Below are 12,352 nucleotides of genomic sequence, written 5' to 3' on the forward strand. Positions count from 1 at the left end.
AGTAGACAAGACAAGGAACCATCAAATGACACTGGCACTTGGCCCTAAGCAGGCAAGAGAAATGGTTTGTCTCATCCTTCCCTTCCAGAGTGGATAATTTGTATTATCAAGTGTGTGTGCGTAGTTGCTTTGTGATTTTTGGAGCTCTCCTTTTAAGTGGCAAGATGTTCTATTAACTTGTGAAGTAATCAGGCAGACAGGATTGTAAAGGCAACAATCCATCTGTAGAGCAATATATTTAGGGGAAAAAAACCTCACAGCTGTGTTGGACTTAGAACCAAGGCTACCTGTTTCCATTGGGAGGGGATTCCATTTCCTAGCCCTCAGTGAATTTCTCACTTGCTGAATGACATTCTAACCCTAAAATGAACACTTAGACTCTAGTTACTTGCTGCAAGAGGTGACTGTCACTTGATCTGTATTCCAGAGACAACTCTGTTGTGGTGGCAGAGTATAGGACCTGGATTTGAATACCAACGCTGTAACTTTCTAGGTGTGTGGGCAAGTTCAGCTCTCTACTTTCCTTCCTTCAACTATGAAATGGGGATTATAAATGCTTGTGCTACCAGTTCCAGAGAGAATCACATTAGCCAATAAAGTATATAAATCTTCTTATCACCATAGTCCCCAACAGAAATGTAAATCCTAAAGAGAAAATTATCCAGAGAAATAATATAGGATTTTATTTAAAGTATTAAACGTATACTACAAAGCCATTACCTTTTTGATACAATTCCACCCTTAAGTAAGGGTGGAAAGGAAGGGAATCTAGACTCTTAGATTCATTTATGGCAGCAGCAACTGAATCTCTCTCTCCTGAGATCATCCTTCAAAGCCCATTCAAATCCTACCTCATCTATAAATAAAGTCCCTGGAGATTCCATTTCTTCTCTGAATTTCTATTGCAACACTTTGGATTAGTACTACATAATTTGCACTTAAAATCTTCTAATTTCTGAGCTAGAAGGAACCCAAAAGTTCATCTGCTCTAACCCACACCCAAACAAGAACTTCTCCTACTCTTCAACAAAATGGTCATCTAGACTTTGCACAAATACTTCCAGTAAACTCACTCCTCATATAGTAGCCCATTTTAATCTCATACCAGATATTTATGTCCTGTTCCATATTTCATATGTATGTGCTCTCTTTCCAACTAACTAAAAGTTCCTTAAGGTTAGAAATTGTGTTGCATTTTTTTTCTTTGTGTCATGGTACTAAAACAATTAGCTGATGTAGTGGATAGAGTACTAGACAAAATAAAAAAGATCTGAGTTCTAATTCTACTTAAGATAATTATTAGCTGTGTAACCCTAGGCATGTAACTTATCCTCTCAGCCAGTTTTCTCATCTGTAAAATGGGGATAATAGCACCTACCATGTAGGCTTGTTGGGAGGATCAACTGAGATAACATATTTAAGGCTCTTTGCAAAGGCTATTATTATTATTAGCAATGCTATTATTATTATTAATTCTAGAGAGAAATTTGTTAAAATAAATTGAATCTCTGAAGATTTTAATCTCTGAGGGGAAAAAGTGAAACACACTCCCCTAGTTACAAGTACCATCTTTCTTAGACTAACTTTGTATTGGAGTGGGGCAGAGAAGGAAGGAAAGACACACATATACACATCCATCCAGAGACAGAGTCACACACAGAGATAGAGACGCACACAGAGACAAAGAGACAGAGAGACTGGGGAAGGGAGGGAAAAAAGAAGGAAGAGGAAGAGAGGAAGGGAGAGAAGGAGAGGGAAAGGGAGGGAGGGAAAGAAAGGGGGAGAGAGAAGAAGAAAGAGGGGGAATAAGGAAGAGGGATGAAAGGAGAGGGAGAGAGATGGAGGGTAAGAGGAAGGAAGGAGGGAAAGGGAGTGAGAGGGAGGAAGAGGGAGGGAAGGAGGGAGGGAAGAAGAGACACAGAGAGAAAGAGACAGAGGCAGAGAGGCAGAGAAAGAGAAACAGAGACAGAGATAGAGACAAAGCGGGAGAAAGAGAGAAAGAGAGAAAGAGGGAGAAAGAGACAGAGACAGAAAGATTACATGTACAGCTGTTTGTATGTTGTTTCTCCCATTATAATGTGAACTTCTTGAAGTCAGGAATCATATTTCCTTTCTTTCCTTAGCACAATGTCTGACACCTAGTATGTACCTAAGAAATGTTCATTGACTGACTTATAAAGAAAAGGGAAACTCATTTTCACTCTCAAGCTCCAACCAGCAGGAGAGACAATGCAATGGTTTTTATAAGCCATACCTGCAGCTTCCTCTTCTTTAAAGAGGATACTAAGCAGCCCCAAGCTGGCTTTCTGGAACAAACCCACCACAGTTTCATTCAAGGGGTCCTTGTTCTTCTCCAGCCAGCCTGTGATGTTGTACCCCACCTGGAGAGAACCAAGATAAAGCAATGTCAAATTCCTTTCTCCTCTCTCTCTCCTAATAGGGATGGAGGTCAGTCCTGCCCTCTGTATCAAGGTGAAATTACAGAGATAGAGATGGGGAATGGGGAGAAAGCTGAATTGTCCATATTGGCTGCCTACATCGATCCAGTTAACTAAATTGGCCAGTGTAGATCTAGCTAGAGGAAACAAGGACAAAAAAAAAAAAATGTTCTGGATCCTTCAGCCTGAACACAGCTCAAGAAAAGAGAAAGGGAACAACACAAAAATAAAAACAAAACAACCTCAAAACTTTTTGTTCTTTCATTTCAAGAAAAAGAAAAAAACTGGTTCCCTCTTTGCATCAGTGTCTGAATTCAGGGGCTCAGTTCTTGGAAGAGTAGTTGATCTGCTAAGGTTTTGGGTATTCAATAACTTTAAATAAAATGTTATTTTAATTTCAGGAGAGGGGAAGCACTGCAATTCCAGTCCTTATCCTATTGTTTGCTCAGGGTAGCCAAGCAATGCACTCATTGGCAGAGCAGAGCTTGAGAACATCACAAAAATCCTCTTGCTCTTCAGCCTTTAAGTACAGCCTCTTGACACTGCTGTCCAGAAGCTTCTCTTTCCCTGCTGTTTCGTTCCCGGAGGTCTCCATGAACCTGGCAAATAACAGGCGGCTAGCTTTTACAGCAACCTTTAAGTCACCACAGAGTTCCGGGGGTTATATTTTTTTCTTTAAGCTTGCTGAACAAAGACTCCATCCCCCTGTTAATTATACTTAGAGACTGTGTGTGCCAGAAGTGAATGGGGAGCCAGAATCCTGGCAGCAAAGATCCGCCCCCACTCTTGTCTCTCTTCCCCTCTCCAACCTCCCGACTACATTTTCTATTGGAGCTGTCCTGGTTATGTAGATAAGTCATCTTGATTTGCTGGTCACAATCTGTTGGAGCACCTCCCACCCCCTTTCCAATTTGGGACTCACTAATGGATTCATGACTTCTCTGCCAATGTATTCATTTCTGGCCCACTCTCCTAGTCTGAGATGTCAAACTGAAAGCTAACAGGACTATAAACCAGGGAGGGAAAGAATGGCAGGTTCAACAGGAGGGCCAGAGAGGGCTTTAAACATTTAGTCCTTTGCTTCAATGCTTTGGAATTTTCCAGGAGGAGGAGGGAGTAGGCAGAGTGAGCGAGCAGGAGGCTCGCCTCCCTTTGCTTGGCAGGTCACACTTCTCTGAAGTGTCGGTATGCTCTACCACTAAATCTAGAAGCCTCATAGTGGTGTATTCACCCCTTCCTCACCACCTCCTCCATCAGCGGCGTGTAGTACTTGGAAGTGCATTCCAGTGTGAAGCTGCAATATGCTGGGGTGTTTGGTTGAGTCTGGAATAACTCATCTGGAAGCAGTTCCTTGTTCTGGAATTCAACAAAGCAGATGGCTGCTGATGGGCAGCGGCTGCCAGTACTCACCGTGCCAGCGTAATGGACCAGCTCAAAGTGGGCTTCGGGGCCTTTGCCTTTGCCCCCTTTTGGCTTGAGGAAGTTATTGGACTTTCCCAAATGATTGTCATACAGAGCTGCCTTGAAAGTGGCATCTGTGGCTTTAGGGAAGACACACTGCTCTTCCAGGATGGAGAAGATACCCATGGGCTAGGGGAGGTAAAGGAAGCACAGAATTAAATAAGAAGTGATGGCAGTTAAATAAACTCTGATCAATGCAGTAGGAAGTCAGGGTTCCAAAGGACTCGTGATGACACATGTTATCCCACTTCATGACAGCTTATGGATGCAGGTTGCAAAATGAGGAATATATTTTTGGAAATGGTCAATGTGGAAATTTGATTTTTTTAAAAATTTGTTACAAGTGTTATATATTCCAGAGAGAAAACCATGGAGATTGAATATGGATCAAAGCATAGTATTGTCACTTTTTTGTTATTGTTTGTTTACTTGGTTTCTTTTTTCCTTTCTCTTTTCCTTTCCCTTTTGATCTGATTTTTCTTGTACAGCATGACAAATATGGATATGCTTAGAAGAATTGCACATGTATCGGATTGCTTGCTGAATTGGGGAGGGGAGGGAAGGAGAGAAGGGAGAAAAATTTTGAACACAAAGTTTTGTAAAAGCGAATGTTGAAAACTATCTTTGCATGTATTAGGAAAAACGAAATGCTGTCAAAAGTCTGAAAAAAGGTTTATATATTTGGAAAGGAGGGGAAAGACGAGGAGGAGAGAAAATAAATGCTTTTTAGTTGAAAAAATTAAAAAACCAAAGAGGTAGGTTCTCAGAACAGGAAGGAGCCTTGGGGGTTGAAATAATAATTATGGGTGGCTTCCTCCAAACATTGTCCATCAAAGTGCTAAACACTTAAATCAGTTCTTGAAGGAACTAATCAGTTCTGCCTCAAGCTCCTAGAAGCTGGTTTGGCTCTTCTTACCCACAATCCAGAATAGATCTTGGAACAAGATCAGCCTTCAGTGAAATTGTGAAATAGGGAAATTTTGTCTGTGTTACCTCTCTGCTTCTCCTTCCTATACCCTTCCCCATTCTTACCCCACCCCACCCCCACTCTAGCCCCAAGCACTCAATGTTTTCACATAGTTCTAGGGTTCTCTTATCACAGACCAAAAAGTCATGTGCTAAACTCATTCTTGCCAAGGTATTAAGTTAAAGATTGAAAGTATTATTCTAAACCCACCTAGCCTCTTATCTTCCCCATTTCTGAACAGGACAAGACCATTTTTCCAGTAACTCTCGTTTGCAGTTTAGAAGTCATCTTCAGTTCTACACTCTCACTCATCTCTCATCAATCAATTTCCAGGGTCATCAATTCTTCACCCACATTTCTCTTATTCACTCCCTTCTTTCCATCCCCATAGAGGTTACTCTAGTTCAAACCTCTTCTCTGGACTATTTTTATCGCCTTCTACTCAGTCTCCTGCCTCTAGCCTTTCTCCTTTCTCCAATCCATTTTTCATAGAGATTTCAAAAAAGTTTTTCCTAAAGCTTACCCTGTCATTCTCTTACTCTTATAATTCCAGGAGATGTTTTGAGAGGTGGGATGGGGAAATGAGGTTGGGAATTTGTGTTTCTTAAATGAAATTATTTAGGATCACAGTTAACAGGCCACTAAGTTAAGTTATAAACTATATATATATATATATATATATATATATATATATATATACACAGATATACATATATATAATTTATAAAATCACAGATAATCAGTATTAGAAGGCATCCCAGACATCTAATTAGACTTTTGCATTTTACAGATAAGGAAACTGAGAGTCCCAGAGAGGGTTAGGGTTAGGGTTAAGAACTTAGATTTATAGTTGAAAGAGATCAAAGAGATTGTCTACTCCAACCCCTTCATTTTACAGATAAGGAAACAGAGGTCTAGAAAGCATGTGACTAAGTGAACTTAGACAAACCACAAGCCTTCTAAGTTTTAGTTTCCTCATCTGTAAAATGAGAAAGTTGGACTAGATCATCCCTTCTAGCTCTAAATCTATATGCTGAATGCAAATAGATTTTTAGCACCTTCTAACTTTGATGATCTATGATTCTCTGATTTGCAAATGAAATGGTCTGGAGTAAATCATATAACTTGTAAAATATATATATATATATATTTGGAGATGGAAGGCATCTTAGAAATCACCTAAGTCAATATCTCATTTTATAGATGATAAACCTGAGAGACAGAGAATGTAACTGACTTGCCTCCAGTAACCTGGATGGGAAGGAACCAAGCTAGAATTTGCAACTAGATTCCCTAATTTTGGTTCTTTTAATTATACAACACTGTAGTGAAGAACAAATAAGATAGCACATGTGGAATGTAAAGCATTATATAAATGTAAAGTATATAACACCAGGACTTTACCTGAAAGAGAGCAAAAAAAAAGAAGGAAAAGATTCATATGTGCAATTTGTGGTGACAAATATATATATATTTTTGTGGTGACAAAGAACTAAAAATCAAGGGAGATGGTCATACCACAAGGGAGATGGTAAAGTACCAGAGGAAAGGTCATAAAAGGAATGGGGAGCAGGCTCCCTTTTCTCTAACTTCTTCTCTTAAAAGAATATTACCTTTTCCAGAAGGTCAATGCAGGCCTGTAGGTCTAGACCAAAGTCAATGAAGACCCATTCAATGCCCTCCCTTTTGTACTCTTCCTGCTCCAGCACAAACATGTGATGGTTGAAAAACTGCTGAAGCTTTTCATTGGTGAAGTTGATGCAGAGCTGCTCAAAGCTATTAAACTGTAAAGAGATAATTGAAAGAAGGAAGATGTGAAAAATAGACTCGCCTACAGAATAGGGAGACAGTAACATGTGTAGGGGTTTCCATACTGCCTGAGATGTGAAGTTGTTTAAAAGCATCCTTGAAATCTTAGAGAGCTAATGAGTAGGAGCAGATAGAGGCTTCCACTTTAACAAGTCCTGCTTCCAACACACACACAGACTAGGGGGTCCAGAACAAATTACTTAATTTTTCTCTAATATCAATGATAGCCAATATTAATGTCACTTTAAAGCTTGCAAAATACTTTATAAATATTATCCCATTTGATCCTCACAACAGTCATTATTATCCTTATTTTATAAATGAAGAAATTTAAGCAGATATAACTGTCTTGTCCAGTGTTAGACAGCTAGTAAGTGTCTGAGATGGAATTGTAGCTCTGATTTCCCTGGCTCCAAGTACTGGGCTCTATCCATTTCAGCTTCTAGCTGCCTTTAGACAGCACTCTGAGACTGTAAGTTGAAAAGGAGGTACTAATCTACATGGATAGAGGGAATTTCCTTACTAGAACTTCCCTGTACCAATGAAATAATAGTTCTAATCCTCCTCAACCAACGAAAAAAGATCATACAAATTAGTGTAACTTCTCAAGGCTAAAAGTAATTAGACTGGAGTCTAAGGAAACTACTTCAACTATTACTATTATTACCACCACCATCACTACTACTACTGCTCCTACCACCAATGATGATGATGATAGTAATTAGCATTTATTAAGTGCCTACTCTGTGCCAAGCACTGCGCACATTTTAACTTCATAGCAACTCTGTGAGAAAGTATTATTCTTCTTATTATGTTACAATTGGGGAAACTAAGGCAGACAGTGGTTAAATAACTTGTCCAGGTTGACACAGCTGGATTTGAATTCAGGTTTTCCTGACTCCAGACCCAGAATTCTACCTACTCTGGCATGCTATTAAGCCGAAGGCAGGAAGGCATTTTCATTTTGGGAAGTGGGAGGAGGATCCTGACTTGTGATTTCATTTGTGTTAGAGAACTCCTAATATGGAAGGAAACTCCTTCTGCCAATCAAAAATTGCTTTATAAATCTTAGAGAACTGTCTGGGGGTCACTTAGAAGTTAAGTGATTTGCTTGTGTTCACACCATCAACATGGGTCAGAGTCAGGATTTGACTCTGATTTCTAGGCTATCTTTCCACCAAGACATGCTGTCTCTCTAGCATTCTAATTAAAGGAGAAAATAGATCTATGAAAGTAGACCCATATGATACACCAGATAGAGTGCTGGGTCCGGAGTTGGGAAGATCTGAGTTCAAATCCAATTTCAGATATTTAGTAGCTATGTGGCTCTGAGCAAGTCACTTGCCTCAGTTTCCCCAACTGTAAAAATGGGAATAACAATAGCGTCTCCCTCCCAGGGTTGTGAGAATCAAGTGAGATAAAAATTGTAAAGCATTTGCCAAAGTGCCCGCCACATAGTAAATTTTGTGCAAATGCTAGTTATTATTTTATTTTATTGTTATTTTATCAATTATTACAATGACTCCGCAGCAGTAGGGTCATGGTGAGAGGAGATGGGATACTACAGCTTTGCATATTTCCATTCATTCCCTATGCAGAGCAGAAGAGAAGTCTGAGCCAACTTGTACTGCTGCTCTAATGGGTGATGTTCTAAGAGAATCATGAGGCAAGATCATGGCACAGCCCCAGGCACCAAGGTCAAAAGCAGGAGAAACAAAGAGAAAGGGATCCTGCCTCAGCAGGAAGAGGATTCAGAAGGGCACCTCAAAGATCTCGAAGCCAGCAATGTCCAGCACCCCGATGAAGAACTGCCTCTGCATCTTGGTGTCTAGGGTCTTGTTAATCCTGACCACGAGCCACTTGAACATCTTGTCATAGATAGCTTTGCCCAGGGCACCGATGGAGTTGTGGCACTGGTCCATGTTCTGACCCTTCTGTACAAACTCGTTGCCCACTTTGACTCGAGGCCTGGTGATGCCCTTCTGCAGCTCACCAGAGTTGAGACCCATGAGGTGGGCGACTTTGTCAGCCACTGTGGAAGGTGAAAAAGAAAAGGATCTCTGGGTGATTCTGCATGGCTCCTCCATGTCACACAGGCAGTACAACATAATATGGTGGTGTTATCTTTTAAAAAAATAATAGCTTTTTATTTTTTAAACATATGCAAAGATAGTTTTCAATATTCACCCTTGCAAACCCTTGTATTCCAAATTTTTCTCCCTCCCTTCCTTCTACCCTTTCCCAGGCAGCAAATAATCCACTATATGTTAAACATGTGCAATTCTTCCATATATATTTCCACAAATATCATGCTGCACAAGAAAAATCAGATCAAAAAGGGAAAAAAATGAGAATAAAGCAAGCAAACAACAACAAAAAGATAAAAATACTATGCTGTGATCCATATTCAATCTCCACTGTCTGGGTGCAGATGGCTCTCTCCATCACAAGACCACTAGAACTGGCCTGAATCATTTCACTGTTGAAAAGAGCCATGTATGGTGGTACTGTCTCAAGCAGCTATGTGAACCAATGCATGAGGCAGAATCAGGCAATCCTGATTTCAAATCCAGACTCAGAAACTTAGTAATTGTGTGATATTGAAATCATTGCTTGCTTCAGTTTCCTCATCTATAAGTTGGGACTAATAATACCGGGTTGTTGTGAAGATAACATTAAGTTACATTTGTGAAGTGTTTTGCAAATTTTAAAGCATCATGTGAATGTTATTGTTATTATTATTATTATTATCTCACTACAATTCAATCAAATATGTATATTATTAAACAACTGCTTTGTGCTGTACCAGGTGCTAGAAATACAAAGAAAAAAATGAAATTATTTCTGCCCTCACGTTGTTTACAATATAAACTACAATATGTAAACAGATACATATTAATAAAAAACCATCTAAGGATACAATGTGTAAATAGTCACACACATATATAAGATAAATAAAATAAAATAATTGTATTTATTTATTTATGACTAGGTGAAAGAGGCCCTTCTCTGCCTCCTCTTACCCATCCTTAATCACTGATTGGATTCTGTCTCAGTCAAACTGAAACCTTTAAAAAATTTTAACTTAAAAAAGCCAAGGTCTCTCACTTTACTCAGGGACATCTCCAGTTCTCCTGATCTATATCTGGCCCCTGGACCCAGATGGCTCTGGAAGAGAAAGTGAGGCAGGTGACCTTGTACAGCTCTCCCTCACTCAAACCCAATTTATTTACAGGTCATGGCTTCACCTCTCAGATGTCATGGTCCTCTTTGAGAATGAAAGACAAACAACAATTATATATATTATATATACAAACCACATATGTGTGCAAAGATAGGTATCTATGTGTGCATATATGCACATATATATGTATAAATGGGTACATATATACCTATATCTATATAGATTATATCTAAATCTATACATATATATGTATTTATATATTGATATACCTATATATGTAGATTATATCTATACGTACATGTACATATATTAAAAGGGAATAACCTAGACTAACAAGTAAAGGAATCAGAAAAGGTTTCCTATAAAAACGGCACAGGAGTTGATCTTTGAAGGAAATCAGGGATTCTAAGAGGCAGAAGTGAGGAAGAAATACATTCCAAGTATGAGGGAAGACTATACAAAAGCATGAAGGAGGGATATAGATCATTGAATTTGAGAAACAGCAGGTGGGTTAGTTTGGCTAGAACGGAATGTACTTGGTGGATACAAATGTCAAAGAAGGCTAGACAGGAACTGTGGAACCAGACTGTGATGGACTTTAAATGGTAAGATGAAGAGTTTTCCTTATTTCTTAAAAGCAACAGGAAGTCACAGAAATTTCTTGAGTAGAGAGAGTAATGTGCAAAGTAAATGGTAGGGCACAAATTCTAATAAGTGAAAATACTGATATGGTTAAATGTCTGTGTTGTAGAGTAATGAAACTTCATGTAGAAGAAAACAGGCAGAGATGTATGATTTGATAAAGCAACACAATAAGTCAAAGATACTGTGAGAAGAAACATCAAGTCTCCTTCTTATATACTACACTCACCAAGTCTTAGAAATAAATGTCCAAAACTCACCATGTCATAGAACTGTAGAATTCCAGAAATATAAGGAATCTCAGAGATTATTTTATTCTAATCCCTTCTTTTTTCAGAAAAGGAATCAGAAGGTCAGAGAGGATCTGACATGTCTAGGGTCACATAATCAGTTAGAAACAGATCCAGGACCTGAATCCACATCTCCGTTCTCCTTCCTAGGTCAGGAATTCTTTCTACAATTTCCTCTTTTTTGATACTAATCTCCCAATGCCACTTGCCCTGGTTGGTCTTGTGCCTGAAATGTTCTTCTTCCTCACCTTTGCCTTTTGGCTTCCTTGGATTTTTTCAGGATTCAGCCCAAATTCTACCTTCTGGGGGAGGCATTCTCCAGTTCCCCTAGTTTCTAGTCCCTTATCTTTGAGATCACCTTTCATTTGTTGTTGTTGAATCATTTTTCAATTATGTCTGACTTTTCATGATCCCATTTGGAGTTTTCTTGGCAAAGATACTGGAGTGATTTGTCATTTCCTTCTGAAGCTTATTTTATATTTTTGCAAATGTGTTAAGTGACTTACCCAGGGTCATACAGTTAGTAAGTGTCTAAGGTTAGATTTTAACTCATAAAGATGAATCTTCCTGACTGCAAGCTCTAGCACACTAGTCACTATGCCCCCCCGCCCAAGCTGCTCCACCTTCCATTTACACTGTACATATCTTATATGGAGATAGTTATTCACATATCACCTCTTCAATGAGAATATGAACTCCATTGGATCAAGGACCATATTTTTGCCTTTTTTTTGTATCGCCAACACTTAAGACAATGCCCAGTAAGCGCGTAATAAATGCTCATTGACTGAGTAATTGAATCTTGTAAATGGTAGTCATGGTAACAGTTATCACATTAATGTAGCCCTGCTGCCCACTGCATTGATTGATTTGCTTCTGGATGGGTTTGACCCATATTCTTCATCAAACAACCTACCCTCGGTAGTGTCCACTTCTGCCTGTTCCTCTCTTGGTTTCTGCTTGAATTTCATGTTCCCAAAATGCATGATACCCCCAGTGAGTTTGTAAACCCCAATCTTCTCCTCTGCACTGAAGCCTAGGACATCAAAAGCAACCTAGAAATTAGCAAGAAAGAGACACATTCAACAACAGGCTTGAGGAAAGACTGAATCCTCATTTCACACCACCAAAAGAGAGTATTTGGCTACATATACAGGTATGTGTACATGTAGATGTACTAATATACAGACACGCTCAATACATATCTCTCTATACACACTATTACATATGTGTGTAAATGCACATAAATGTATGCATGTATATACTTGTGTGTATATATCTATATATACATGTTATATATGAGTGATGTTTAAAAGTATATCCCAACGGAGCAACAATTTCCTACAGTCAAGAATGATATCATTTGCATGTTCTCAGGGAAATGTCTATCATCCTCAAACAATGACCCACAAAGAAGACTCTTTCAAACATTCACTAAAAAGTAATGTTTCCCATTGTATAGATTGTCAGACTCACTCAATATGTTTTATTTTGCTGACCTAATTTTTTCTTTCTTTCTTTTTTATTCTCTGTTACATGGCATGGCTTTCAAGGGGATGGG

The 12,352-nt window shown here is 39.0% G+C and overlaps 1 protein-coding gene across 1 annotated transcript in view; it reads right to left on the reverse strand.

Annotated features, from left to right (window-relative positions):
• The window catches only part of LOC100921839 (myosin-16), an 88,431-nt gene that overhangs the window by 53,542 nt on the left and 22,537 nt on the right, over window positions 1-12,352 (reverse strand). Inside the window, exons 11-15 of the mRNA XM_003761564.2 lie at window positions 11,708-11,846; window positions 8,439-8,707; window positions 6,480-6,650; window positions 3,849-4,028; window positions 2,255-2,381 (exon numbers count right to left, since the gene is read on the reverse strand). Coding sequence (XP_003761612.1) covers window positions 2,255-2,381; window positions 3,849-4,028; window positions 6,480-6,650; window positions 8,439-8,707; window positions 11,708-11,846 — 886 coding nt within the window. The remainder of the gene's footprint in view (window positions 1-2,254; window positions 2,382-3,848; window positions 4,029-6,479; window positions 6,651-8,438; window positions 8,708-11,707; window positions 11,847-12,352) is intronic.

The sequence above is a fragment of the Sarcophilus harrisii genome, chromosome 1 (genome assembly GCF_902635505.1).
Source record: "Sarcophilus harrisii chromosome 1, mSarHar1.11, whole genome shotgun sequence".
Lineage (NCBI taxonomy): Eukaryota > Metazoa > Chordata > Mammalia > Dasyuromorphia > Dasyuridae > Sarcophilus > Sarcophilus harrisii.